The 27710-nt window shown below is 36.2% G+C and overlaps 5 protein-coding genes across 21 annotated transcripts; 3 read left to right on the top strand and 2 right to left on the bottom strand.

Annotated features, from left to right (window-relative positions):
- The first annotated feature begins 445 nt into the window (after positions 1–445).
- Positions 446–2578, top strand: LOC106401411. Its single transcript, XM_013841924.3, has 3 exons — positions 446–677; positions 1439–1794; positions 1866–2578. Exons 2-3 carry the CDS (start codon positions 1441–1443, stop codon positions 2451–2453), a joined length of 942 nt encoding a protein of 313 aa, XP_013697378.2. The 5' UTR covers positions 446–677; positions 1439–1440; the 3' UTR covers positions 2454–2578.
- A 1764-nt stretch (positions 2579–4342) lies between these two features.
- Positions 4343–4876, top strand: LOC106403879. Its single transcript, XM_013844659.2, has one exon. It carries the CDS (start codon positions 4343–4345, stop codon positions 4874–4876), a length of 534 nt encoding a protein of 177 aa, XP_013700113.2.
- A 6253-nt stretch (positions 4877–11129) lies between these two features.
- LOC106401984 (glutathione S-transferase F3-like) lies at positions 11130–12406 on the top strand. Its single transcript, XM_013842613.3, has 3 exons — positions 11130–11534; positions 11640–11688; positions 11764–12406. The coding sequence occupies exons 1-3, from the start codon at positions 11385–11387 to the stop codon at positions 12204–12206; spliced, it is 642 nt and encodes a 213-aa protein (XP_013698067.2). The 5' UTR covers positions 11130–11384; the 3' UTR covers positions 12207–12406.
- Positions 12407–16387: 3981 nt separating this feature from the next.
- Positions 16388–19285, bottom strand: LOC125586449 (low-temperature-induced 65 kDa protein-like). 17 transcript variants are annotated; one of them, XR_007323076.1, is made up of 8 exons: positions 18675–19284; positions 18454–18500; positions 18035–18097; positions 17840–17888; positions 17688–17737; positions 17481–17596; positions 17182–17397; positions 16388–17087 (listed from the first exon to the last, which is right to left on the bottom strand). XR_007323076.1 is itself a non-coding variant. In XM_048756544.1 (4 exons), the coding sequence occupies exons 2-4, from the start codon at positions 17488–17490 to the stop codon at positions 16930–16932; spliced, it is 384 nt and encodes a 127-aa protein (XP_048612501.1). In that variant the 5' UTR covers positions 17491–17596; positions 17688–17753; the 3' UTR covers positions 16388–16929. The 17 variants fall into 17 exon arrangements, 1 of the variants encoding a protein (XP_048612501.1); XR_007322998.1 differs by having other exon boundaries at positions 17840–17892; positions 18035–18155; positions 18675–19282; XR_007323010.1 differs by having other exon boundaries at positions 17840–17892; positions 18675–19281.
- A 4508-nt stretch (positions 19286–23793) lies between these two features.
- LOC106399247 (putative lipid-binding protein At4g00165) lies at positions 23794–24410 on the bottom strand. Its single transcript, XM_013839725.3, has one exon. The coding sequence runs from the start codon at positions 24386–24388 to the stop codon at positions 23921–23923; it is 468 nt and encodes a 155-aa protein (XP_013695179.2). The 5' UTR covers positions 24389–24410; the 3' UTR covers positions 23794–23920.
- Positions 24411–27710: the final 3300 nt, after the last annotated feature.

The following is a 27710-nucleotide window of genomic DNA, read 5'->3' as shown; positions in this document are numbered from 1 at the left end:
AATTTTGTAAGAAACACTAAAAAAAAAATGAAAACAAATAAAAAGACAAAGCAGGGGGGAAAGAAGAAGAACGATTCAAACAAGAAGGTGATGAAAGAGTAGAGAAATAAGCATGAAGATAGTTCTCAATTGATATGGTTGAGGTAAGTAGAAGATGGAGTTGGAGGCGGGTATATATATGACTATACGAGGATGGAGGTGGCTAGGGTTAAGAAGTGTATTAGCCTATTAGGCCGGTTGGGTTATAAGTTATAACCTCTGGGGGCTTTCCAATTCTTAGGTAGGGAATTTATTTAAAACCCGGTCCATTCAAAGTTTGGTAATGATGCCACGTGGCAGATCATTACCGAGACGAGAAATAAAAAGAGAGAAAAATATATATATTCATTTAATTTTCCGGGAAAAGAAAGAAAGGGGAAGAAAAGAAGAGCAGAGATGACGGTTGAAACGCAGCGTATTGTGAAAGCGCAAATGGGGAAATTTCGTCGACGACTTTGGTTTTCTCGAGAAAATTTACTTAAAAGTAAAAAAGAGGGAGGGGAAGGAAGAGACCAAACAAACCAACCCTAAATCGAAGTCCTCGTCGAAAATGAGCCACTTTTGACTCCTCGTCCTCCTCCGTTCATCATCGGCGATCTGAGACTTGGATCAATCTGATCTCGTCGTCTTCACCCAAGGTATATCCGCATTTTAGCTTCCGCCTTGTTTGTTTCTTCAGTAACTGTCTAGCTTGGATGGAGTTTGATATATTTAAATCTTGCTTTAAAGGCATTGTTCAATATCACTAGTTTATAGATGCTTGCTTTCATGCCTTGAAGAAGCGCATAAACCCCTCACTGTCTACGTTTGAGTGTTTAGTGCCTAGTAAATGAGGTATTTACATTAGTCGAGAGATGTTTTAACTTTGAAGGCTACTACTCTCTTCATTGTTCAGTATCACTAGTATGTAAATGCTTCCTCTCTTACTACTGTTTGAATTGTGGTGCTCCCAATCATTCTTACTAGCTGTCTATTCCTCAGTTTAATGCCTTTTACATACCATGATCATCTACTTCTATATGACTATATAGATGGTACTATCTGTTAACCTAGTGTATTTAGTCATTCCACTGCATGTGCTTCCGTGATGTTATTTCTCCCAAGTTTGAAATCTGTAGACCTTGTTGTTGGACATTGCACTAATGGAGTAGAAAAATTAGAATACATTAATAAAGTTCACTATAACTAAAATTTCATGTGAATTCTATATGATTAGATAGATTTATATATTATCTCATCTTGCAACAGATTCGTTTCGACCCATCTTTCTTTCTTTGTGTATGTGACCAACCAAGCCTTGTAGATTATTTATGCAAACAGTTGTACTTTTGTTGCTTGATCATCTATTGTTTTCATTGTGATGAAATGGGCAACCCACTTTTTGACATATATGAATCAGGAATGGATCAATACGGGCTGCCAGTACAGAGAAGAGAGATGAAGCATAAAGGGAGAAACGTTGTATGGTCCGTTGGAATGGACAAGTGTCTGATCGAAGCCTTGGCTTTCCAGGCCCAAAACGGGAACAAAGTTGACAGATGCTTCAACGAGAACGCATACTCCGCTGCTTGTCTTGCTGTTAATACTCGTTTCAACCTTAACCTCAATAGCCAAAAAGTCATCAATCGCCTCAAGACAATCAAGAAACGGTACAGAGTCATGAAAGACATACTTAGTCGTGATGGTTTCTGGTGGAACGCTACCACCAAAATGATCGATTGCGAAACTGATGAGCTCTGGAAAAGATATATTGCAGTAAGTATTTGACCTTCTCTTTTTTTTTTTTAAAGAATCATCTCTTTTTTTATTGAAAACGGTTGGAACAGGTACACCCAGACGCGAAAGCATTCAAGGGAAAGCAAATTGAGATGTACGAGGAACTTAGAATAGTATGCGGTGACCACCATCAAGCCCCAGGTCGATATGCCAAGGTGAAAGCTGAAAGCAATCATCACCTAAACGACTTTAAACACTTTGAAGAAGGATCTGTTTCATTCCCTTTACCAAGCTCAGAAGACAATTATAGCGATACAGATGGAACAGAGTCATACGCAGGAGGAGGAGGAGGAGGGGATGATGAGTATTTGCATGAAGAGCCTCAAGATCTCCCTCCTCGAAATCCTTTAAAGCAGCCTCTTAAACGACCTAGAAACTCAGATCCTTTCCAAGAAGCCATGTTAGCGGTTGCTTCAAGCATTCGTCGCCTAGCTGATGCAGTGGAAGGAAGCAAAAGTTTGATCAACACAGAGGAACTGCTTGAAGCAGTGATGGAGATTGATGGATTGGAAGAAGCGAAGCAGATGTATGCGTTTGAGTATCTGAATGGTGATCCGGTGAAAGCTAGAGCGTTCATGGCTTATAATAGCAGGATGAGGAAGTTGTTTTTGTTTCGACAGTTTTGGTGGTGGAAGTAATAACACAAAATGTGGATTTGCTTGCTTCTCTATGACCTAGTAGTAGAATTTTGTTTTAAGGTAATTTAAAGTCTAGAGTTTGTGTATTCCGTGATTGTTGTCTATGGTAAAATGATTTATCCCAAGTAGTAACATTGCAAAACCAATGTTTCAGTCCTAACAATTTTGTAGTCGGGCAAAAACCAAACCCAATTAAAAGAAGAAATCGAATCAAAATTTTATAAATAGTTGATTTGTTTTTGATTGTCCGAAATATTCTAACTGAATCAAAATCAATAGATAGCTGAATATATAAAATATAATTTTATATTTAAAATATTAACTATATCTATTGAAAATATTTATAAATATATACAAAAGGAATTTACTCATAGTTGTTTAAATTATCTAAATATTTTTATTTAAAATATTTAAATTGGTTTGGTTTAGCTCAATTTACAACTGCAGTTTCGTTGGGTTTAACTGAATTTTAGTATGGTTGGTCCGCTTGGTTTCTCTAAAATAAATCAACTTAATCAATTGATCGGAGAAAAATAACACAACGCAACTGACACGTTATCTCCCATTTTCATCATTCATCGATCATCACCATCTAAAAACCATGCAAAATACGAATTGTTTTGAAGACTGGTAAGGAAACATGATGAAGTCACTCTCTTTTGTTCATCAATCCTAAACTCATTCTTCTTCTCCACTCTCTCTTCATCAACTTCTTCCAAGAATAAAATTGCATGTTCAGCAAACATCAAGAACCAGACAATATCGTCTCTGTCATGAAACAGACGAGAACGGTCTCTTGGGTTTATGATTAACTTTCTTGTGTTTGGTCTCATGGAGAGCTTCTGGAGAAAGTGAAGCAAGATCGGAAAAAGAGGATTGAGCGACGAGCTGTTCTTAACTCTGCTGTCAATGAAAATGGTACTTCTTGTCACAATCAATCTTTCATCTTTTTGTTGTTGGTTTTTTTTTCTGTGTTCGAGAGAATTGCAAAGTTTGGATTGTGTTTAGAAGAAAGTTACTCAGACTTTGAAGTTACATGTAGCAGTAACCTGAAGAATCAACAGTCTTTATAGTTAATTGGTTTTGTTCCAATGCCTGCTTTTGTTTCACTTAGTATCCTCGAAGGCAACAAGAAGTAATCAGAACAAGTTGATGAAAAGTTTACTCTTTAAAGGACAAATATATTTCCTCTTTGTGCTATGGTCTTCATAGTTAGTTAATTGGCTTTGTTCTAATGCCATTTACATTAAAAAATTACTCTGGTTTTGTATGCTTACAATGCTACATGAAGTAATCATAAGATATTTATGGACAAGTTTTACTCTTTTACGGATATATGGGTCATTCTATTTTGTATGAAAAAAGCCATGAAAAACAAGTGAGAGGTGAAAGGTTTTTACTCCCAGGCACGTAACTCGAGTTCAGTCTTGTCCAGTGTATTTTCGGAGACATTCTCTTTATTCTAGCAAAAAGTCAGACACCTTTTCCCCCACTTTCAAATAACTTTCCAATCCTAGAATATCATCTGGTCCATAGTGCGAGCAACCCTTTTATACGCCGGGCTCAGCCCCCGACCCGGGTTGGAGGGTCCTTTCCTCGCAGCTGGAAAAGCTGCTTGTCTCATCGAAAGGGAGCAAATATGAAGAATACGAAAGGATATGCCAGAGCGGAAATCTGCTTCACTGAGAGAAAAGGGAAGATATATCTCTTCAGCTGATTTATTTGGAAACATGGAATCATGTACGAGTCTGTATACAAGTCTGCCTCATAAAGTATTGTTCTGCAAGTTACTTTCAAACAAGCAAAATTTTCAAGAGCATAGAAATTTTCTCTCGTGTCCTGTTTAGTGCCTCCCAGAAATCCAAAGAGCAAAACCCATTTCAAAAACCATGGAAAGAAGACTTTCCAAAGATGCAAAAGGAAAAAGAAACGCAAATAACCCTCTCCAACCACCTCGCGCAGGATGGATTAAAGCTCAGGCTCCTGTTAACAATGACCGCTATAACAAACTCTCACTCACAATCATCGGGAGAGTAACAAAACGTACTGCTCAAAAAGTTTGGTCGCTCATTCCCATCTTCACTGAGATGTGGAAGCCCCATGGAAGACCAATGGGCTCAGACCTAGGGAATGGATGCTTTCAATTCCAGTTTGAGAACGAATCAGACCTAATAGGTGTCTTCGAAAAAAGACCATTCCATTATGCTAAATGGATGGTTATCCTACAGAGATGGGAACCTACTACTGCTTCCTCCTTCCCATCTCTCATCCCTTTTTGGATCAAGGTTCAAGGGATCCTGATTCACCTGTGGGCAGAGGACACAATCGAGAGTCTAGGTGCTGATATTGAGATTTTTGAGAAAGCGGAAATCAATGATTTCTCAGTGAAAAGGCGTGTTCAGGTCAATCGCCTTTACCACTGATAAAATCCTCAATTATTGAGTACCCGAATGATGATGAGGTTACAGCCTCCTTCATTTATGAAAGAATTGGTAAGCATTGCTCTAAATGTTTCCGATTCGACCACAAAGTTAAGATTGCCTTATAGCAAAACACTAAGCCCGAGGAGAACAAATGCAGGCACAGTCAACAAGAGACTCGGTTATAGACGGTGCTAGGAAGGAGGTACAAAGTCTGGCCCCTTGAAAGATCGGAACCATATCGTTTTGCAGCTTCCAAAGATGAAGAAGTGGATCATAGAAGACAACATAGACATGAGAGTGGGGAGCAAAGGCACAGAGTAAGACGCTCTGGAGAGCGTTACAAGCCACACCATGATCAAGAAAGTCACTCCAGGTGAGCTTACAAGGAGCCTCCCCGAGACTGGCACTCTTGTTACAGTCGCTCCTATAACAAAAGACATGAGGGTTCTCATCACACCAGGCTTACAAAAGATGATGCTAGACATCGCATTAGCACCCAAAACCGGAACGATCATTTAAACGCTTCAAGAGATAGGAGAGTTAATTGGAGAGATGAAACTAGCTTTACAAAAATTTCTAGGGAACAGTCAGCTAGAGGGAATCCTCCGCAGACATCAATCACTCCCACACAGCGCAAATCGTTTGACGAAGCACTAGGGGACGTTAGAGAAGCTATGGCTCAGTACACTCAGGTTGCAAACCCAACTGAAAGTGCATCAAGAAGAAATAGAATGTGCAGGGCTGAAGAACCTGACGAATTTGAAATAGTAGCAGCAGGGATAGTCGAAAACACTATGGGAGAAGTCGAAAACTCTCAACCGAACAATGTCCTCTGTTCAATGGGGGATAGAGTTGGATCAGAGACTATACCCCCGCCGCTGAAAGAGTCTCAGTAAGCCAAAGACTAGGAACACAAGTAATTCTCGAATCGTTACCAACTAATAGAGTCCCAGCTCACCAGATGCTTGGAACGCAAAAAACAACTAAAGGTGAGCTACAGAGTAACAATGTTACTCAAACTAAACGCAAACCAGGATGTCCCCCGAGGAAAAAGACGGACCAATCAAAATAGAAGTTGTTGGTAGGATCCACCTCTAGAAGGAGAAAAACTTACACGACTAAACCGCCACCTTTGCGCAGAGCTCGAGCTGCTGATTCACCCAAAGGCCGCACAAAACCTTTATCGGGAGCATCCCGTGCGTCTCACCCCTCTCGGGACCCAGGTGGCTCTGCAAACTCAGACGATCAACCAATTTGCAGGATGATACCAGCGGCGGCAAAAAGAAAGATGGATTTTCAAAATCCATCTACTCTCGGTCCTTAAAAGTAGCGAGCTGGAACTGTCAGGGGTTGGAGAATCCCCGAACAGTTTGACGTTTACGGGAGATGAAAAGAGACATCTACCTAGACATTCTTTTCATGATGGAACAAAAAAAAACCTGATAGTTTCGTCATGAAAAAGACGGAACAACTTCAGTATTAGAAATCTCACACAGTGCCACTAACAGGACACAGAGCTAGCGGCTTAGCTCTCTTCAGGAAATATGAAATTAATCTTCAAATTCTAAATTCCTCTGTTAATTGTATTGATACATGTATTGAGTTTGAAGGAAAAAAATTATTTGCCTCTTTCATCTATGCGGATACTGGCATACCAAAAAGAAGGTCCTTATGGGAATGTCTGATTGAATGTAATGCAGAAAGAGATGCTCCTTGGTTCATAACCGGAGATTTTAACGATCTTCTCAACAACACAGAGAAGGTCGCAAAACCAGCGCGGCCAGAAGGCTCCTTCACGGACATGAGAACCTTCTACTCCGAAGGCGACTTATATGACCTGCAACACCATGGTGATTGCCTATCTTGGACCGAACAGCATCAAACATGCACTGGGCCGAGTTATTCCCAAACGCAAGATCTCAATACCTTACGTACGAAGGGTCTGACCATAAACCCATTGAGTCTTTCTTTGAGCCGAATAAGAAGAAGAGGCGAGGCATGTTTCGCTACGACAGAAGGCTAAAGGATAATCCAGAGGTTAAGGAGCTGATCAGCCAAGCATGGAAATCAGCCTCCAATACCTCTGTCAATGACAAAATTAATGTGGTACGATCAGCTTTAATACAATGGAGCAAGCAGCAATACCAAAATAGTAGAGAGAAAATCGAGCAAAATAGATTAGAACTGGAATCAACACTTACTGACCCACAAAACGATATTGAGCTTATCACGAGGGTGTCCAACAAACTAAATGATCCTTATGCCTCCGAGGAGGAATGTTGGAGGCAGAGAAGCCGCCTTCTATGGCTTAGCCTCGGTGATCGCAATACCAGTTATTTTCATGCCATTGCCAATAACAGGAAGAGATCAAATGCTTTCTCTGTTATTGAAGACGAGGACGAAACGATGGTGTATCAGGAAGATCATATAGGGAAAGTTATTGTAAACTACTTCCAAGAACTTCTCAAAGCGATTGAGGGTGATAGAGAAGCGATAGTGATGTATGCCTTATCACGAATGGTGAACGATGAGATGAATGAAAAACTTATCATGATTTCGACTGCATCGGATATCAAAGAAGAAGTTTTCTCAATTCACGCGGACAAAGCTCCCGGACCTGATGGATTCTCGGAAAGTTTCTTCCGAACAAACTGGGACACCATTGGTAATGGCATCGTGGTAGAGATCCAAGACTTCTTCTTCATCTCGGATAGCTTGCCACCCAAGATCAACGAGACCCACATTAAGCTCATACCAAGGATTCCCATCCCACAGTGAGTTACAGAGTACATTACCCATAGCGCTCTACAACGTTTATTATAAGATCATCTCCAAGATCTTGACAAAAAGACTCCAATCTCTGCTGTCAGATATAGTTTCGGAGAACCAGTCCGCTTTCGTCCCGGGATGAGCAATTTCAGACAATGTCCTAATTACTCACGAGATACTGCACTATCTCAAAACATCGGACGCACAAAGAGATGTTCCATGGCGGTTAAAACCAACATGAGTAAAGCTTATGACCGACTCTAATGGGAATTCATACAACTGGTTTTTCAGATATTAGGATTCCACCCCAAGTGTATCTCGTGGATTATGCAATGTGTATCTACTGCTACGTACTTCTTCCTCATTAACGGTTCACCTAGAGGAAGAGTCACACCGAGCTGTGGTATCCGTCAAGGAGACCCACTCTCTCCCTACATCTTCATACTATGTAGCGAGGTTCTCTCGGGTCTATGTAACAAAGCACAAGAGAACGGATCTCTCAAAGGGGTCCGGGTAGCTCAGGGGACTCCTAGACTAAACCATCGCCTCTCAGGTGGATGACACAATGTTTTTCGTACGAACCAGCAAGGAATGCAGCGCAGAGCTAAACCGTATCCTCAAACGGTACGAGACAGCTTCTGGACAATCAATCAACACAGATAAATCCTCTTTCACATTCTCCCGAAGGACGCCAAGATCACAGAAAATGGTAGTACATGATACACTATCAATCCAAAAGGAAGGAGAGACAGGTAAATACCTTGGATTACCGGAGCACTTCGGGAGATCGAAGTGTGACCTTTTGTCCTCTATTGTGGATCGCATCCGACAAAAAGCTAGAGGCTGGTCAAATAGGTTCTTATCAACAGCATGGAAGATGGCTATGCTCAAAAGTGTCCTCTCAGCTGTTCCCTCTCACGCCCCAATCTCCCTATGTCAAAGAATTCAATCAGTGCTGACCCGTTTCTTGTGGGACGATCGTATGGACAGCAAGAAAATGATGTGGATTGCATGGAAAAAGCTCAACAGACCTAATGAGCAAGGCGGTCTTGACTTCATAGATATTCAAAGCTTCAATGAGGCCTTTTTAGCCAAACTCAGCTGGAGGATCATAAACAAGCCATAGATGTTGTTAGCACGGATCCTAATTGGCAAGTACTGCCCCCAATGAAGATTTCCTCACGGTCTCAGAAAAAAGTGACATATCCCACAGTTGGAGAGGAATCTTAATAGGAAGAGACATCAACATGAGCAATGCAGGCTGGGAGGTTGGCAATGGCGAGAGTATTAACATCTGGAATACACCGTGGCTCAGCGTTGATAATCTGGAAAGACCTATGGGCCCGGCCCCATCAGAATTCTGAAGCCTCACTGTCTCTGATCTTCTCCTACCCGATAGCAGGGAATGGAATGTTGACACGATACGACTAGTGCTCCCGTTTGAGGAACAAAAAATCAGTTTCTTTAAGCCTAATGTCTCTAGAGCTCCAGACAAGCTATCTTGGCTAGGTGCATCCTCGGAGAATTACTCAACTAAGTCTGGGTATGTACCAGCTATATCAAAACGATCAGATGTGATGGATATCGCGCAAGAAGACCTCAGTTTTAACTGGAAAAGGAAATTTGGAGCCTCAAGACATCACCAAAGACAAAGCTTTTCGCATGGAAAGTTGTTCACGGAGCAATCCCGGCAAGAGAAGCATTACGGGCCACAGCCGCTTGGGACACCATCAAACTGTGTTGTAATCAAATCAGATGCTGCTTGGAATGAAAACTTAAATATTGCAGGTCTAGGTTGGACAGTGGATTCTCAGAACAGAGTTTCATCGTTCTCGGTCTCGGCGCACCATGCATGTAAGAACACTGTTAGCAGCTGAAGCACTCGCGCTACGGGAAGCAACCTGAAAATGCGGGGAGCTCAGTCTGGCGCGAATCAAATGTGAATCTGACTGCCATCACTGGTCTCTATGGGATCTTGGCTGATATTCAAGATTTGGCTTCATCTTTTGAATGTATCTCCTTTGTTTTGATCTCTAGATTGAGAAATGTAGAAGCAGATTTGCTAGCAAAGCAGATTTTGTCTGCTGAACTAGCCTTAACGGCTGCACCTACTCTAGTTTGAGTTCATTAATATAAGTATGTTTCAAAAAAAAAGAAGAGATATAGGTCTTGTCTTTGTGGTATATGGTCTACATATTGTTATCTAACTTGTTCTACTGTTACTTTACATCGAACTAATCTGATGATGATTGATTAAGTAATCAGAACCAATAGATGGAAAAGCTTTTGACCTTTTTGTTTTTTTCTGTGAGTGTTTTGTTTGTAGGGTATTTGCAGGATCTTGTTTACAAGTTAAGCAAAGTAGGACAAGCCATTGAGAACAATGATCTGGAAGCTGCATGTTTGGTCTTAGGGAAAGGCATTGATACCGGATGGGTCAAAACCGTTAATTTGGCTTTCACAAAGGTCTTTTGCTTGCTCCTTCCAACTCACAATGGTCAAATCAAATGACTATATTTATATGTCAAAACATCCATGTTGTCTCCCTTCCTCTCTCACTTTCCACAAGGTAGATTTTTTACTGTATGTTGAAGCTCCTTCTTTGTGTTGTACTGACAGTTGAGTTCAAACCCAGAAAAAAATACAGAAGTGGAAACATTTAATTCATATTTAGCTTCTCTTATTACATCAGGTTCGTTATTCTTCTTAAATTCCCTATACACAAGAATCAAATTCATCCATTTAAAAAAACATAATAAAGATCTTACTGAAACTTGGTTACGCAGTGAACAAGAACGATAGAGAGTCATCTAAGCTCGCGTTTGTGTCATCGGCTAGTGCATTTGAGAAATGGATGAGCTTGACAGGTCTTTTGGGACAGCTTAAGGGAATATGATAGGCTGCCTTACAAAATTGTCTTTATTTTTCCTACAGATGGTCAACAAAAGAAGAGTGGAAACAAACGAACAAAACAATCCTTTGAAAATGCCATCTTAACAGCTTTGCTTATCATTCTTTATTACATTTGTTCATGCTTACCTTGCATTGACTAATTTTTAAAAAGTTTCAGTCACGAGTTTGAATGGTAATAACTCAACATTAAAAGGAACCTTTCAACCAGAATTCCACATAAAAAAACCTTTGAACCGGGAAGAAGTCATGCCCGATATGCTAACCAAGAGTGTGTCAATCAAGTAAAGTTGTAAACCAAAACCCGGGTAAAACATGTACAACCAAATTTCACATCAATAGAAACCCATTTAACCGAGAAATCATGCCGGTTAAAAGCATCCCGAAACAATACTGAACCGGTAATAACCAAGGTGTATGTCACGTTACTAGGTGGAGCATGACTATTAGGTGGAAGTTTGAGACATTTGGGCGTTAGTACACACTTGTTTGATCTTTTCTTTGATGACATTCATTGAATGCTTTATTATTTAAAACTATATCTCATAACCAAATTGTAAAAAACAAATATTCAAACGTTTAAACAATCCAATTCCAATTTGACAAATCCTCCAAAGAAGACTAGTCAATATTGGTTTGCGACGGTTTTGTAGATGCATTATTGATCAGCTAAAACAATATTAAACATTAATGGGAATCCATTAAAATGCTCTGTTTATTACTTGTATAAATACGATCATTACTTGTCTCTTGTTTCATCACCTTCACATTCAACATTAATTAAACACATCACATTTCAAAGAGTTTCTTTTGTAATAAAAAAAAATCAATGGCAGGTATCAAAGTTTTCGGACACGCTGCTTCCACTGCCACCAGGAGAGTCCTCCTCACCCTCCACGAGAAGAACCTCGACTTTGAGCTCGTTCATGTCGAGCTCAAAGACGGCGAGCACAAGAAAGAGCCCTTCCTCTCCCGCAACGTAAGTATTTATATATAACCATGAGTTTTGAGACAAGACCAACCACTTTTGACAAATCTTGGTCTGAATCTTGAATGTTTTTTTGTGTTTGATTGATGTTTGCAGCCTTTTGGTAAAGTTCCCGCCTTTGAAGATGGAGACCTCAAGCTCTTCGGTATGAACGTTTTCTTGCATCATCATCATCTCTCATTTGAAAATTTCACTAACAAGATTTGATCCTTTCGTGTAGAATCAAGAGCGATTACTCAGTACATAGCTCACCGATATGAAGAGGAAGGAACCAACCTTCTCCCAGCCGACTCCAAGAACATATCCCACTACGCAATCATGGCCATTGGAATGGAAGTAGAAGCTCACCACTTCGACCCAGTGGCTTCAAAGCTTGCTTGGGAACAAGTGTTCAAGCTCTTCTATGGCATGACCACAGACCAAGCCGTTGTTGAAGAAGAAGAGGCCAAGTTAGCCACGGTCCTTGATGTGTACGAGGCTAGGCTCAAGGAGTTCAAGTATTTGGCTGGTGAAACTTTTACTTTGACCGATCTTCACCACATTCCAGTGATTCAGTACTTGCTTGGAACTCCCACCAAAAAGCTCTTCGACGAGCGTCCACTAGTCAGCGAGTGGGTGGCAGAGATCACCAACAGGCCAGCTTCCCAGAAGATCCTTCAGTGAGACAAAAGGAAAAGAAAATGATTCTGCTTCAGTCACAGTAATAATATGCTCAAACTAAATAAGTGGCTGCCTCATTGCCCAATTTCTCAGTGCTCTGTTTTGTCTTTCTGTTATGTCCTCTGTTTTTTATTTTCAGTTTAATGTTGTATGTGTTTGTGTTCTTGAGAGATCTTTGTTGAATCAAAAGTTATTTCCTAATCTTCAAACTCTTCTATAATAAAACAGATTAGTTAGTTATTTAATATTACAGAAGATTGCAATGTCTTAACTAAGGAGTTACTTGTTAGTGAGAGAATAGTATGCAAAGACTTTTAGTGCTTACTTTGTAGGCATAAGACTTTGGACATTCTCATCCTTAAAAAGTCTCCTTGCTTTGTCGGATCTGAAAATGATAGACAAGTAAGAGATGGTCTTAGGCTCTTAGCTAAAAGTCTGACAAAGCAAACACACATTAGATTTCTAATGAACACAAGAAAATTCAAATATATAAATTACAGAAACGAATCCTAACCGGATTGGTCTGTACCTTGACCAACTTAAGCGTAGGTAAAGCAAACGACTACATGAGGTAAAATTTGTTTACGAGAATTTTGTCTTGGTTCTATACAATGTGAAAGTGTCTTTCTACGGATAATAAAACTTGATTTTGGCAAAAATTATGAAAATTTCGAATAAAAAAATATTTTAAAAATATTTATAATATTCTAACTTCTCTAAAACGTGTATATGTCAATTTACCTAGTCAAAAATATCAAAATAAATATTTATAATATTCTATTTCTAACTTTCCTAAAAAGTGTATTCATTTTTCCTTTTTATTAAACATTTTCTTTAAAAACATTTTTTTCCTTTTTGTTATACTTTTTAACTAAAAAATTAAACTTTTTAATTTTAATCTTTTTCAATTTTTTGTAAAAAAAGAAAAAGAAAACTTTGTAAAACGTTTTTGATAAAAATAAAACTTTGTAAAACGTTTTTAATAAATAAAATAATAAAAATAAACTTTGTAAAATTTATAAATATAAAAATAAAAATATATAAAAAAATTTGAATCAAAAACATTAAATAAAACTTTATAAAAAAGGTTTTAGAAAGTTTTATTTTTATAAAAAGTTTAAAACGTTTGTAAACTTTTTAGTTTTATTAAACTTTTTTATAAAAAATTAAACTTTTAAATTTTAACGTTTTTTAATTAAAAATTTTAAGTTTTAATCAAACTTTTAAATTGAGTTTAATGTGTTTAATTGATTAATCAAGGGTTTGTTTTGGGATTATGGAAAAAATATACCAAAGGGACAAGCATGATGTTTTTCTGTTCCGTTTTGGCAAATCTAATATATTAAAATAAAATTATATTTTTATATACTATTAAAAGGTTGTTACTTAAGTTTTTAATGGTCCAACTCCAATTAAATTAAAACATTTATCATAAAAATAAAGTTAATAGCAACAAATAGATATTTTTGTTATGTTCATACCAAATTAATGGAAATTAACCAATTTTATAGTTTCTAACCTAACAACTAATACATATATAATAAAGATCTTGCCTATAATCCTACGTATATTCCATAGTTAACTAATCATCCTATACTTTTATCACAAAAATAATTATTAGAATATAATATTAATTAGACATAGATATATAATATATTCGGTAATCAATAATACCCTTAAAAATAAAAAGAGTTAATATATATGAAATTAATGTTTTATTTAAATTTTTTTCTTTTAAATCTTATTATGACCAACTTATCTAGGCGTCGAGGTTATTTGGATTGGGTTCGATCTAATCGGGTTTCGAGTTTTCAGAGTTAAAAATTTCAGTCTCATTCGGATATTTATAAACTTTCGATTGGATTCATATGAAATCTTTGCGGATTTGGTTCAGGTTCGGATAACCCATTACAAGTATTTATAAAAAATCTAAATTCATATGTACTCTAAATGTCTCAAAATATAAAAATTAAAATAATATATTAGATATAAATTTGAATAATGTATACCGAAGTACCTTTTTTTTGTCATCGACTTATATTGACTCATACTGACTCTGTAAACCAAACCGGGTGATCTGTATCCATGTGAACGATGAAAGACGGCTGATTCCTAACACTGCGTGCTAGTCTATCCGCCTTTGTATTTTGCGTCTGTGGTACATAGATAATCTCTGATCGGGTGAGACTCGCTTTCAGGTTCTTGACATCTTCCAAATAATTTGCAAAAGCTGGTCATTCTTCTGGTTTCGAAACCATCTTCACCAATTGAGAACAATCCGTTGCAAACGTAACCTGAAATTAACGTAAATTCCTCATACATACCATTGCCCAGAGTAGCGCTTCCATCTCTGCGTGAAGGGGAGTGAGACTAGCCCGAACATTTAACATATAACTTGATTTGGTATAAATAATTGATAGAGAATCAATAGATATTTCGAATATTTTTGGTGTTTTGAGTAATGTTTAGCTATTTAAAACATTTACTTTTGGAAAAATTTAAAATATCTTATATATTTTGGATATTTCATTTATATATTAAATCTAAAATATTACTAATTTATTTAGTGTATAAATATATTTATGATACATTAGAGTATCCAAAATATTTTGGTTCGGATCAGTTCAGTTTTGGTTCTTTAGATACCAAAAATTTTGAACCCACTCAGATATTTAAAAAAATTTGATTCAGGTTGGTTACTATTTTTTCAAATCAGATTCGAATTGGTTTTTCGGATTTGGGTTTTTGTCCACTCCTAAACTTATCAATAACAAAATACAGAAACAATAAAGTTACAAATCTACTCTATTAAAATAGAGTCCTAAATTTATCTACCATTGAAGTTGTCATTTAAGTTTTGGACTGTTTCAAGTTTGTTAGTGTGTTACATAATTTATGGACCATATCATGTTAGTTACAATTAATTATACAATAAAATTAAAACCAGATAACTTAAATTAAACCAACAATCTATTATATTATAACAACCAAACGAATTATGTTCTATTGAATTATCTTCTATCTACTCTATTAAACTATACCGATTGTATATTTACAATTATACTAGCAATTCAATAACTCTCACTTGGACCTCTTTTACTATAGATTAAACTTTGCTCTAAGTTGATTTATAATTTTATCTTATCAACATCATATTATTTTCTCTATACCGAACATGTATATGTTTGGTTCCTCTTTGCTTCTATAATAGACTAGAGACTTTTTCCGGGCTACGCCCGGGTTCTCGTATAATCGTATAAGTGTTTAATTTAACTAATTTTTTTTGGATCAATTTATTTTAACTTAATTATTTTTTTGCACTTATATATGATAAAAATTGTGTATATATATTGCAATCGATTTTAAACTATCAAATTGGTAGAATAATAAAATTGGTTTTTATCTATTCATTATCTTGTGACTACCGAATTAAACATAATTAAAACTCACAATTTTTTTGGAAATCAAATATAGGATATACATAAGATGGATTAATAACTAATTAAACTTAGTTAGGATTTAAATACTTTTATCTTATGTTTTAGGTTTGGAATAAAGCAATACTAAAATTTACAAACTAATTTGAACTTTGTTTTTACTTTAGAATCATTGAGTTTGAACACCATAAAATGAATCAAAATCAATTCATACCTAAAATAATATTATTTCCAAACCAGCTCATGAAAACATATTATAAATAAAAAACAAATAAAACAGACCAAGCCAAATTAAATAAAAAACTTTTTAAACAAACCATCACCAAAACTTGAAATTTAAATCATACAAACCAACAATGACTCTCCAATTAATAATTTTGGCTTTGTCTCGAAAACATTACTCTTTTCTTTATGTTAGTTTGTAATTTTAATGATTCTTTTTCATAAAAACTCTAATGATTAAATTAATATGTTATTTTAGAGTTGAGTGGGATTAATAGATCTGAGAACGTTACAAACCAAACAAAAACATATGACCAACTAAATTAAATTAAGCTGTTTTCCAACTAAACACCAAGTTGCTTGCAGCCTCATAGTATAAAGAACACCGTTTATACGTTACAATCCCTGAACGAATTACTACGATTAGACTATGCAAACAAATATTCTCACACAATATATAAGTTCTAAATAGGTTTTTTTGAGTGCACATTCAAGAAGGAAACCATAAAAAAAGAGAATAGCATATAAAATCAACAGGGAGAGTATCCCTACTTAGGAATAATGTGAATACAACTCTTGTTTGTAGGAACTACTTAGGAATAATGTGTTCATTACTTATGAAAAATGCAAGACGAATATAGCCTTAGTGGTTTTTCTTGTGTGACATTAGGTCATGGTTTCATTATCCAGATTGAAAAAAAAAATTAGAATCTATAATCACAATAGTAAGATTGCAGCATTTACGAACATAAACCTTCAGTCATTCATTGCAGAGATGCTTGGCTGTTTTGCCCTTACTTCTCTTGCTTGATTTCAAAGAAACCGGCTGGATTCATGCACGTCCATGAATTTTAAGCAGACATCCTATGACATCGATGAAGCAGAACATGAGATAGCTAAGTCTACTCAAAGATTCTTTTAAACTTGAACACCTGGATTTGAGCTTCTTGGTTACGGAACAACGAAATGATAGGTGAAAAGATTAAATCTTCATGCATCAAACTTTATACTCCAAAGATTTGGGGAAAGATGTAAGAGGCATCATATCATCAAATCCGAAGTATCCATCATCTCATCATCTCGTAATGGCTCCATTTCAATGGATTTGGTATAATCCGAAGACACAAACTGAAAAACTTTTTTCCATGGTGGAGCGATCTCCTCTTGTGCCGAAAATTAGTTTCTCCGGAATGACTCAATGCCTCAGGTTGATCTGTTACACCGCCTGTGTATATGTTGTGCCATTCAGATAAAACAAATAAACCATTAATGTCACAAAACCTAATGCTTATGTTTTTTTTCTAAGGTAAATGGCAAACCTGGCTCACTGTGCCATTCTTCTGGTTCTTTCTCGTCATATTTTTCTTCATGATCAAGACTGTTCCTGATCTTAGATTTTTCTCTCACTTTCTTGAACACTTTATTTGCTCCAATATCTTGATCCTCTTCTTCTTCTTCTTCTTCTTCTTTCCATGACTCTTGTCCTAATTTCTGCATGAACCTTGCGTGATTCGCACCTGTTTCTATCACATTGACTAAACTCCAGTCCAATTCACGTTTTTTTCACTCTTTAAGATAGAATATAGATACATGATGAAGAGATTAGTTAAGAAATTACCTAATAGCATCTTCACGATGGGTTTCACTCTGAAAGTATCAAGATTCGTGTGTCTTTGTTATTGTTCTTTTTGAAACACAGTTGTCCTTGTCTCCAAAACTATCATGCATTGAACCCTGATAAACAATTACACATTACCAATTAGATACTTAACTCTAATGTTTCTTAAACAAACGTAAAAAATATATTTTATGCAAACAAGTATACCTTTCATGAGATGACGTAGAACAATTTGCTAGCTTCGGGTGTGAATCAGACTGTCAAAAGATAGAAGAAGATATATTTAGTGTTTTCTCAAGAGAGAAAAATATGAGAAGAAAATCCTTTTCATTATAAAAACTATTTTGGTTCTATGTAACCTCATAACAGACAATGACTTTCTCCTTATTGAGATGTAGCAATGCCTTCCTACCTGATTCACGTTCTCAGATATTGGTTAAACTGTACGATCAAGGGCCAAGAGGCAAACACAATCTTAGATATTGGCATCTAAAAAACATTGAATCATTATAGTATACCAATCAACGTATATATAAAAATAAAAGTTCACTTACACCAGTTAATGCCTACTCAAAGTTGTTTGGATGCCAATTGCTTCCTTAATCTGCATGATCTCTCTGTTTATAAAGTGTAAACACGTTCAAAGAAGTCTGGATTGCTCAGAAATCAAACAACCTAATGAGTAATGATATCAAAGAAGAGGAAAAGGTCTCAGTTTCGATCATGGTATCCAACCCCAAAAGTCCCGTTTTAAGACAATTTCTATTGGTATAAAACCTCTGAATTTATGAAAGACTATATTGAAAGCAGTGTATACATCAACATTGAGTTCCATTCTCGGCAGCTCAAAGAAAGAGCAGCAAGAGACAATAGGTTGTTTGCTAAGTTTATGTTTAGCAAACAAAAAATATAGATAAATAGCAAAGACAGTAGTTTATAGTGTGCAGAGAGAAGAGAAAGAGACGGTTACTACCTCCACTATAGGTGACTCTGCTTGAATCTTGGTCAACAGCCATACCACTAAAATTTTTTTGATCATATAAAAGACAGAACAAAACACTATCAGAAGACAAAAGCACCCTAAACCAAGAACACTAATGTACGCTAAACCCTATATCAAGAACACACAAAGACACGTTAAACCATAAATCAAAACAGAAAGTTACGCTAAACCGTAAATGAATAAACGATGACCTAGCAGAAGGAGGGCTCCCGATTCTGAAATTCGTCGAGGTATTACGAAACGGCGGCACTTTACTGAAGACGTCATGCATCGTATCGGCCGATCCTTCATACCCTTAGAACCCGTGCAGATACCACGGCTCAGTATGACTACCATCGTGTGATAATGGCACCGGCTTCGACTTCTTCTCAGGTTTATCATAGCGGTGTTCACAGAGAGCACGGGCGGCGTGCTCTAGTCTCCAATTGTTGTCGCTGAGGTACTTTGTTGACGATCCATGAGAAAGTTCTATGAATCTCACGATCTTCTCGTTTCTTCTTTGTTCCTCCGCCGCGGTTCTCTGGTTCCAGACAGAGGTTGAGCCGGCGACGGCAAGGTTTTCTGCGGCAAGCCTCCATCGCTGCGTTTAGATCTCATCGGAATCTTTCGAGATAGAATAACACTTCTTTTAAAATCACCGGATAACGTCGATTAAGAGAGGAAAAGCAAAGGGTTTCACGATTGGATCTAGCAAAACGGGATCTGGAGAAATGAAAAAAAGAAACGTCGAATCTATCGCCTCTCGGATCGCGAAAGGCGTGAAGAAGAACCAAAGCTACGGAGCTGGGCTTGATGACGTGTCAAAAAGGGATCTCTTGATTGGATGATTTTAATGTCCTACGTGGACAGTCTCCCTGTTGATTATATATCCCTTTTAATATAGTATAGATTAGATATGATAACTCATTTTGTATATATGTTACTTGATATATGGTGTTTTATACATCTTGTATATATGCTTTTAAATTGGTTTTCAAGTCTTTATCGTGTCTTTCTAGTCCTTTCGAGTCATTACAGGTCTGGAGTTGCATTGGATGGAAGATGAACCAGCTGGAACAAAAGAGACAGCAAACAGTGCAATTTGGTGGTTTTCACGCAGAACAGTCTTGATGACTGTTCCGGATAGCGGAGCAACCCGAGTGATTGTTCCGAGTGAGTGTTCCAGCGGCAGAGATTTTTAAGGAACTACAATCATTACGGGATTTGCCCTAATTATCCCTATTTTCTCTCCCAGCCGCCTGTGGCTTTGATATATCATATTTTATGTTTCTCTTTATCATACTACGCTGTTTTGGAGACAAGGAACCAGACCTTAGAGTTGGAGACTTGTGATTTGATACTTTGTAAAGGGAGAAGGCTCCATCTCTCTCACCATAGAGAAGAACCCCCTGAACCCTTATTTTATTTTATCTACACATGTTTTATTCAGTCTCTGTCTCTGTGTTTTCTTGCTCCATGGCTGAGTAGTCAGCTTGCTTAGTCTAGGGTGTTAGGGTGTTAGATCCGTGAGCTTGACATAAATAAGTTATAAATCGATTGTCTTCATTCACTGTTGTTCTTAAGGCTTGCATCAAGTTAACCACTTAGTGCATGATTCTAGGTTTAATCTATTCATCAAAAGTGTTATAGGTTGCTAGACATAACTTGAATGAGCATTGCATCCCTAACCAGCGAAAGTAGATGTTAGGGTGTTTTGTGAACATATCGGACTTGACCTCTATTGCTTGCTGTCGCATCTTGATCCAAACGAGAGTTTAGGTATCAAGATCGACCAGCATAGGGAGCAGTACCACGACAGTGGACTGTTCTACTTGAGTGATCCGAGTTCTAGACTGGTCTTTAATCGAACTTGAATAATTATTTGGCTCACACTTGTTTAACACCCGACCAAACCACCCTAGGCTAGCATTTTTATCATCTGAAATCTTTAATTAATCTTATTACTTGCTTGTTACGAAACCTTAATCTCAAAACTCCATCATTGTTTTAGCTAAGTATTGATCCCATAAGGATAAAGTGTAATTGTTGGTCTCTGTGGATTCGATCCTAAAGTGCTACATCGACATACCATTCGATTGTGGTAGTATGCACATTTGGTTATTTGGTGTGCGTATACATGTAATATCATTACTTGACTCTAAGTTGATTGATTTTGTATTAGGCTTAGAGATACATGCCATTATAAACACATGACTTAGAGACTTAGAGATACATGTCATTATATAAACTTCAATAATATAATTTCAAAAGTGCCAAAATATGATATCTATTTATAAAAATCTATTTTAAAAAAAATAGAGTAGAAGTTAGGAATTACATGTATTATTTATTTAAAAAATATTTGTAACTACTAATTTCAAAAATATAATCCTTATCTACAAGAAAATTACAAAGATATTATTCAGCAAATATTTCAAAAATATAATCCTTATCTACAAGATTTTTAACAAGATATTATTCATACTAACTTGACTTGCACACCAAATTATCGATAACAACTTAATACAATTTATTTATTACGAGATTCTCTCATATTTGAAAGTTTATATTTTTAAAATAAATTAAACAATCACATTAACCATATAATAAAAAAAAATTAAATTCATATGTTTGCGGATTTGGTTCGGGTTCGGATAACCCATTAAAAGTATTTATACACAAATTAAATTCATATGTACTCTAAATTTCTCAAAATATAAAAATTAAAATAATATATTAGATATAAATTTGAATAATGTATGCCAAAGTACCTAAACTTAACATATAACTTGGTTTGGTATAAATAATTGATAGAGAATCAATAGATATTTCAAATATTTTTGGTGTTTTGAGTAATGTTTAGCTATTTAAAACATTTACTTTTGGAAAAAATTAAAATATCTTATATATTTTGGATATTTCATTTATATATTAAATCTAAAATATTACTAATTTATTTAGTTTATAAATACATTTAGGATACATTAGAGTACCCAAAACATTTTGGTTTAGATCAGTTCAGTTTTGGTTCTTTAGATACCAAAATTTTGAATCCACTCAGATATTTAAAGAAATTTGATTCAGGTTGGTTATTATTTTTTTCAAATCAGATTCGAATTGGTTTTTCGGATTTGAGTTTTTGTCCACTCCTAAACTTATCAATAACAAAATACAGAAACAATAAAGTTACAAATTATTATGACCAATAACACAAACATAAAAAAAATCATTTTTACTTCCAGAGTACATCAAATTATATAGTTTTCATATGTTTATTTATGAATATATAGGATAGATATCCGCGCAAATGCGCAGGGTCCGAATCTAGTTTCTCTTTAAAATATAGCAAACTCAAAGCCAAGACATAAAAACCAAGAAAAAACCATGGACTTTCTAGCAATAGTCCAACACTTATCCATAAGAAATTTAAAAAGCGAAAGAACCTCAAAAGAGATCCTTACTCCTGTTATTGTCACTATTGTTGTCCTCATATCTACTTTGATCTTGTTTCTCTGCTCTTGAAAGTGGTCATCGCATAATAGGTGTAAGCATAGTGGAACGAAATCCTTTGACATCCCCAATCAACACATCATCCACCAAAATTTCAAACCGTTCCAAATATAGCTTGTCCATATGAATCCCAAGAAACCTTCGATTTTACCAATCTCCATCTCTCGATCCTAACAAAGTGAACTTCGATCTAAGATCTCGCACCACTCGTCAAAATCTGAATTAAATCCTTTACTAAACCCCAGCATATGAACATTTTCTTTTGAATTAGGAACCTGTAAACACCATAGCAAACCACCTGTTTTGTCAAAGTGTCAAAACTTTGCAGACCATAGCTGGATTGGGGAGGTGGTCGTTCACATAGTCTATCTGTTCCTTAGAACAATCTTTCGCTTTGCTATGTTCTCTCCAAAAACCGTAGTTTCCTGTCTGAACCTCAATAGTCAATACCCTCTAGCTAATTAATATAAGTCATGCCCCTCGTAATGCACCTGTACGCTTGAATACAATCCCGTGTGTATCTATATTCCCCTTGCGATTTAACTTTCCTCATGATCTTCCTCTGCAAAGAAAATTGATCTGTACAAAGCACTATAATTTTTTTCTCAAAAACACTGAGAAATATCCATCCAACCTTTATATACAAAATCGCCAAAGACATACATCCCCAGCCTGTGACCCTCCCCGACTAATTGTATCCTCATTTCCTTTTTGTTTCTGTAAGTAGCCTTCCAGTTCCCTAACTCGAGAAACAAAATCCACCCTTCCAGCTAGAAAACTCGCAAATAAGTGAGAAACCACATAAAGGACACAGTTAGACCAGCCATGAATAAACACACTTAATTTTATTCCTGGAAATATCATATCAGAACCAACCAAAGAAGTGAAGGCAATAAAACCATTTTATACTCTGATACCCTCAGACCATCCCACTGACGGATTAACAAGTAAGTAGAACAATCCTCCTGCCAGACTGATACAGGGGCGGTCCTGAAAGAAGTGGGGCTCTAAACAAATGAAAAAATGGGGGCCCTTCTAACATAACTGAAATTTTAAAATTCATGAGCAAGAATTTTTTTTTTAAAGCAAAACAGAAAACAAAAAACTAATTCTCAAACAAAAAGCTAAAAAAACTGTAAATGTGAGAAGAGAAAAGATTTATTTTATGTAAGTCCCACTAAATTCTGTTGCTCGATTTTATTATTTATACATATAAATATTTTTTTAATGTTTTAAAAAAAAACAAAATATTTTTTTAAAAATGGGGGCCTTTTAATAATGGGGGCCCCAGGCCCATGTTTCAAATGGCTCTCCTCAGGGACGCCCCTGGACTGATACAACCATGAACTTGACAAAGTGTTCCGTTAGATTTTAATCCAACACAATCAAGTGTCCACAATCAATATAACTTCAGTCATCATATTGGTTTTGTTCCATCTTTGTTTCGTTGTTATGCTCTATGTTTTCCATGAATTGTAAATTCTTCACTACAGAGATTTTTTGGAATATCATCATATTTGAAGATTTTTTTTGTCCTATACAATATTTTGAAGCAAATCAAAATATAAATCCCAGATTTGTTTTTTTTTTATATTTTCTGTGCAAGCAAGAATAATCATTTATAAGTATAAATAGCATTACATTTTGAAATACATTTAATTTTTTGTTTCTCCAAACCATGTAAAAGACGAAAGATCTCCATTGACTTTGAAGCTTACAATATCTTCACATTTTTTACCCCTATCAATGATTTGTTAATTTTAGGTTTTAGTTTAAGCTTGTCTTCGCAACCTCACAATTAAGATTTCCGAATCTAAAGAATTCAAGAAGAAATTTTTATATAAAAAGACTTTTATATAAAAATAGATGTTGCATAAAAATAGGAATATGAAATACAATAAAAGAAAAAAAGAAACAATTCGTTTACAAGATAACAATTGGTTCAAGATCAACAGACAAATCCCTGAGGAAGAGTCTTGCCACAAGAGTTGAGAAGCAAAGTGAGAGCAACAGGAAGTTTAACCGGAGCGACTCCGAGTAGGCTAGTTTTAAGGGCGGTGCAAAGACAAAGGGCAGCTTCAAGATCAGCCAAACCTTTGACAAGTGAGCAACACTCCTGGCTCGGTGGTGTACCGATGACCTCATGAACTAGACCTAACCAGCTGCCACACACTCCAAACTTGACCGTGTCTCTTGGACATTTCATGGATGATTGTTTTCTGGGAGGAGGGCATTGCTTAACGGCATGACAAAAGGAGAATGTTGAGTTGAGGACTAGCAACAAGACCAGAAGCAATGGAAAAGCTTTTGAGATAGCCATTGCTTTGTTTGCGTATGAAGCTCTATAGCTACGGGATATCGAAGAAGATAGGCCTTTTAATTTGCTTTCTCTGGTGGGGTATTTATCATCGTGCATGTGGCTGCAATCATTTGTGTTATCTCTAGTCTGGAAAACGTTTTTTGTCGTAATATTGAAAACTGATGGAACATCCGGCGGCAAAAATATGACTTTTTTTATGTTCGTAAACGAGCTAAGGAAATATAATCTAATCTACTAAAACGAAGTACACCAAAGAAATATGTAGAATAAGATATCGAACACTTGTGTTTTATTCACACCGGCTTCTGCCGTATATATACATAACAGAGGAACCTCTAAAACCCCTTACAAATAAGAGATAGAGACACAACTATCATTATCTAACAATACAGATAAATCCTAAATATACTTGTATCTATCGCCAATACTCCCCCTCAAGTTGGAGAGTGGAGGTTCCGAAAGCCCAACTTGGACAACAATGTACTAAACTGGGCACACCAAGCGCCTTTGTCAATATGTCTGCAACCTGCTCTGTTGTTCGAATATGATGAAGGTTAATCAAACCACTTTTGACAGCATCCCGTACAGAATGACAGTCATTTTCGATGTGCTTCGTACGCTCATGAAAGACTGGGTTTGTAGCGATGTGAATAGCAGCTTTGCTGTCACAGAAAAACCTAGTGGGCGCAAGTTGTTCAACATCCAATCCTTTTAACAGCTTGCGAAGCCATTTAACTTCACGAAGACCAGCAATCTTTCTTCTCATGACCAGTACGTCCACAGTGTGAACAGGTGACCCCACGATCCTTTGGACGGAGTATTGAGTCACTCTTCAAGCTGCTTTGACTTTCACCTCGAGAAGAATCTTCACCTTGTCGAGCAACAAAGCCAACTGCTTCCTGATGTTGCTCACGAACTCGAGAAGCTGACAACCTCTGCTCCTCTCTGATTACCTTTGAGTACACTTCACCAATAGTTGGCAGCGGATCTGTCCCAATAAGCGTTGTACACAGCCCACCATATCGTGAGTCATCAAGACCCATCAGAAACTGATGTACTTTGTCATCTTCTCTTTCTTTTGAGATATCTAAAGCAACTCCACAAGTACACATTGGCAACGGCCTGTAGATCGCATACTCTTCCCAGAGCGAACACAACCTACCATAATAGTCAAGCACACTCTGCCCATCTTGACGACAAGAAGCCAATTGAGCTTTGAGCTGATGAATTCTTACTTTGTTTCCAACCGAAAATCGTTGTTTCAATTCTGACCACAGCTGACTAGCATCAGATATGAACGACACAGACGACTTGACTTTTGGATCTATTGAAGAACGTATCCATCCTACGATCATTGAATTTACAGCCATCCAATCTTCATAGTCTGAACTCTCCATCGTCGGCTTCAGTAGAGTTCCGTTTATGAACCCTATCTTGCGCTTGGCTTGGAGTGCGTTAAGCATCTCGTTTGCCCACTGATTATAATTATCTCGAGTCAACGTGACTGAAGTAATCATAGACCCTGGATTATCGGATCCATACAATCTATACAGTGAAGGTGGCGCTGACTCAGCGACAGAACCTCCGGTCTTCTTTACTATGGCCGTAGTTTCTTCTACACTCTTTGTGTCTACGTCCGACATCGTCACTGACGAACTTTGTTCTGACTTTGAACAAACAAAAGAATTTGAACGAACTTTTTGTGATTAGAATGATCGATGCTCTGATACCATGTAGAATAAGATATCGAACACTTGTGTTTTATTCACACCGGCTTCTGCCGTATATATACATAACAGAGGAACCTCTAAAACCCCTTACAAATAGGAGATAGAGACACAACTATCGTTATCTAACAATACAGATAAATCCTAAATATACTTGTATCTATCGCCAATAAAATAAAATTTTATTTTCATGTCAAATATTACAAAAAATATCAGGCAAAAAGTTGCATTGCCCAACTATAATAACATTCGAACACGAACAAGCAATCATTCTGATATCTTGTATACCTTCCTCAAACTATTTATGACTTTCCTATACTTATTTAAACGCTTTCTCTTACTCCCTTGGTGTTGAATATTACTGGTCAAGCCGGTTTTTTTGTGACCACATGCCAGTTCCTTGTGCGACTCATTACAACGACCCTCATCATGGTTATTCTAGTGAGCACATCCTCAACATGACGAAAGAGCAGCGTAGTTTAGAAGATTGAGAAGTTGAATACAAAGATAGACATGCTGATGCAGAGAGATAAAAAAATAGCTAACTCATGTCAGGATGTCGGAGAAAAAGTTCTCTTACAGACTTTTGCAGGGCCTACCAATCACCAAACTGAGGTGAACTACGTGAACGATCAAGGGTTTGGGCAGAACAAGTTACAAAATAATTGACGTGAAGAGAAACTCATTTTCGATTTAAAATAAAAAATTAATGTTGTTATACTACATTTCAATGATTAGAACACATTGTTTTCCATTATGGAATTTAGAATATTAAATCACACATATCATTTCTAAATCTATTTTGAACATATACTACATTTTGAAAATAAAAATAAATGATAAAACTAAATTTTTAAGATTGAAACAAAAAAAATAGTGATAGTTTTAAAATCAGATCAATAAGTGAAAAAAACAATCCGTCTATTTTTAAACACAGATCAAAATCTAGTTAGAATTAACATAATATAACATGTCTACAACTACATGTTAGCTTCTGACATTTTTTTTAGCATAATAGTTACTTTTAAATATGTATGTGCTAGTTGCTACACTTTTTAATTCTTTTAAAAATAAAAGTAACAAATCATACACAAAAGACAATAATTATTTTTTCTCTTGAACATACGTGTGTTGTACCAAAAAAAATTCATCTGTTTAATTTTAGTCGTCGTTTTAGATTTGTGCACACAGATTAAGAAAAAAATTAATGTTTTTTTTATTTTTAATAAAAACATCATAACCTATAGACATATTTCAATCAATAAATAATAGATTGGAGAATATAAAAAATCATATAGAATATAAAGTTAATAAATTTTTCATTGAATTTCTAAAACAAGACTTATTTTAAAAAAATATTTTTATTGTACAACGACAATTAAAATGATGCAGAAGAAGTGATTGTTTTTTTTTCTTGAACATAAATGCACAAATACGCAAGACATTATAATATTAATCAAACATCACTCATTCCACTTCTAAATTTTGTAGTAGTATTTGTAAGTTGATGTAACGAGTACTTTGATCTTTCTAAATTTAACTCCAGCTATTGTAACGACGCGAGCTTATGAAAACATCTCCAAACTATGTGCACGCGTGTGAATGTGCAGCAGGAGAGAGATCATAAACATGCAGGAGAGTTAGTCTAGTCATACAGTTTTATCTATATTTATTGTCCATTCACATTTAAT

Source organism: Brassica napus, chromosome A2 (genome assembly GCF_020379485.1).
Source record: "Brassica napus cultivar Da-Ae chromosome A2, Da-Ae, whole genome shotgun sequence".
Classification (NCBI taxonomy): Eukaryota; Viridiplantae; Streptophyta; class Magnoliopsida; order Brassicales; family Brassicaceae; genus Brassica; species Brassica napus.
Note: the sequence above shows the minus strand (reverse complement) of the source record. Positions and strands in the feature narration are given on the sequence as shown.

Bases quoted from the DNA above. Each gene is read 5' to 3' on its own strand.
- LOC106401411 (XM_013841924.3), top strand. From the start codon at position 1,441: ATGGATCAATACGGGCTGCCAGTACAGAGAAGAGAGATGAAGCATAAA. The intron at 1,795-1,865 runs GTAAGTATTTGA...CGGTTGGAACAG, and splicing joins TCTGGAAAAGATATATTGCA to GTACACCCAGACGCGAAAGC.
- LOC106403879 (XM_013844659.2), top strand. From the start codon at position 4,343: ATGGAAAGAAGACTTTCCAAAGATGCAAAAGGAAAAAGAAACGCAAAT.
- LOC106401984 (XM_013842613.3), top strand. From the start codon at position 11,385: ATGGCAGGTATCAAAGTTTTCGGACACGCTGCTTCCACTGCCACCAGG. The intron at 11,535-11,639 runs GTAAGTATTTAT...TGATGTTTGCAG, and splicing joins AGCCCTTCCTCTCCCGCAAC to CCTTTTGGTAAAGTTCCCGC. The intron at 11,689-11,763 runs GTATGAACGTTT...CCTTTCGTGTAG, and splicing joins TGGAGACCTCAAGCTCTTCG to AATCAAGAGCGATTACTCAG.
- LOC125586449 (XM_048756544.1), bottom strand. The intron at 17,088-17,181 runs GTTTGCCATTTA...ACATATACACAG, and splicing joins AGAATGGCACAGTGAGCCAG to GCGGTGTAACAGATCAACCT.
- LOC106399247 (XM_013839725.3), bottom strand. From the start codon at position 24,388: ATGCACGATGATAAATACCCCACCAGAGAAAGCAAATTAAAAGGCCTA.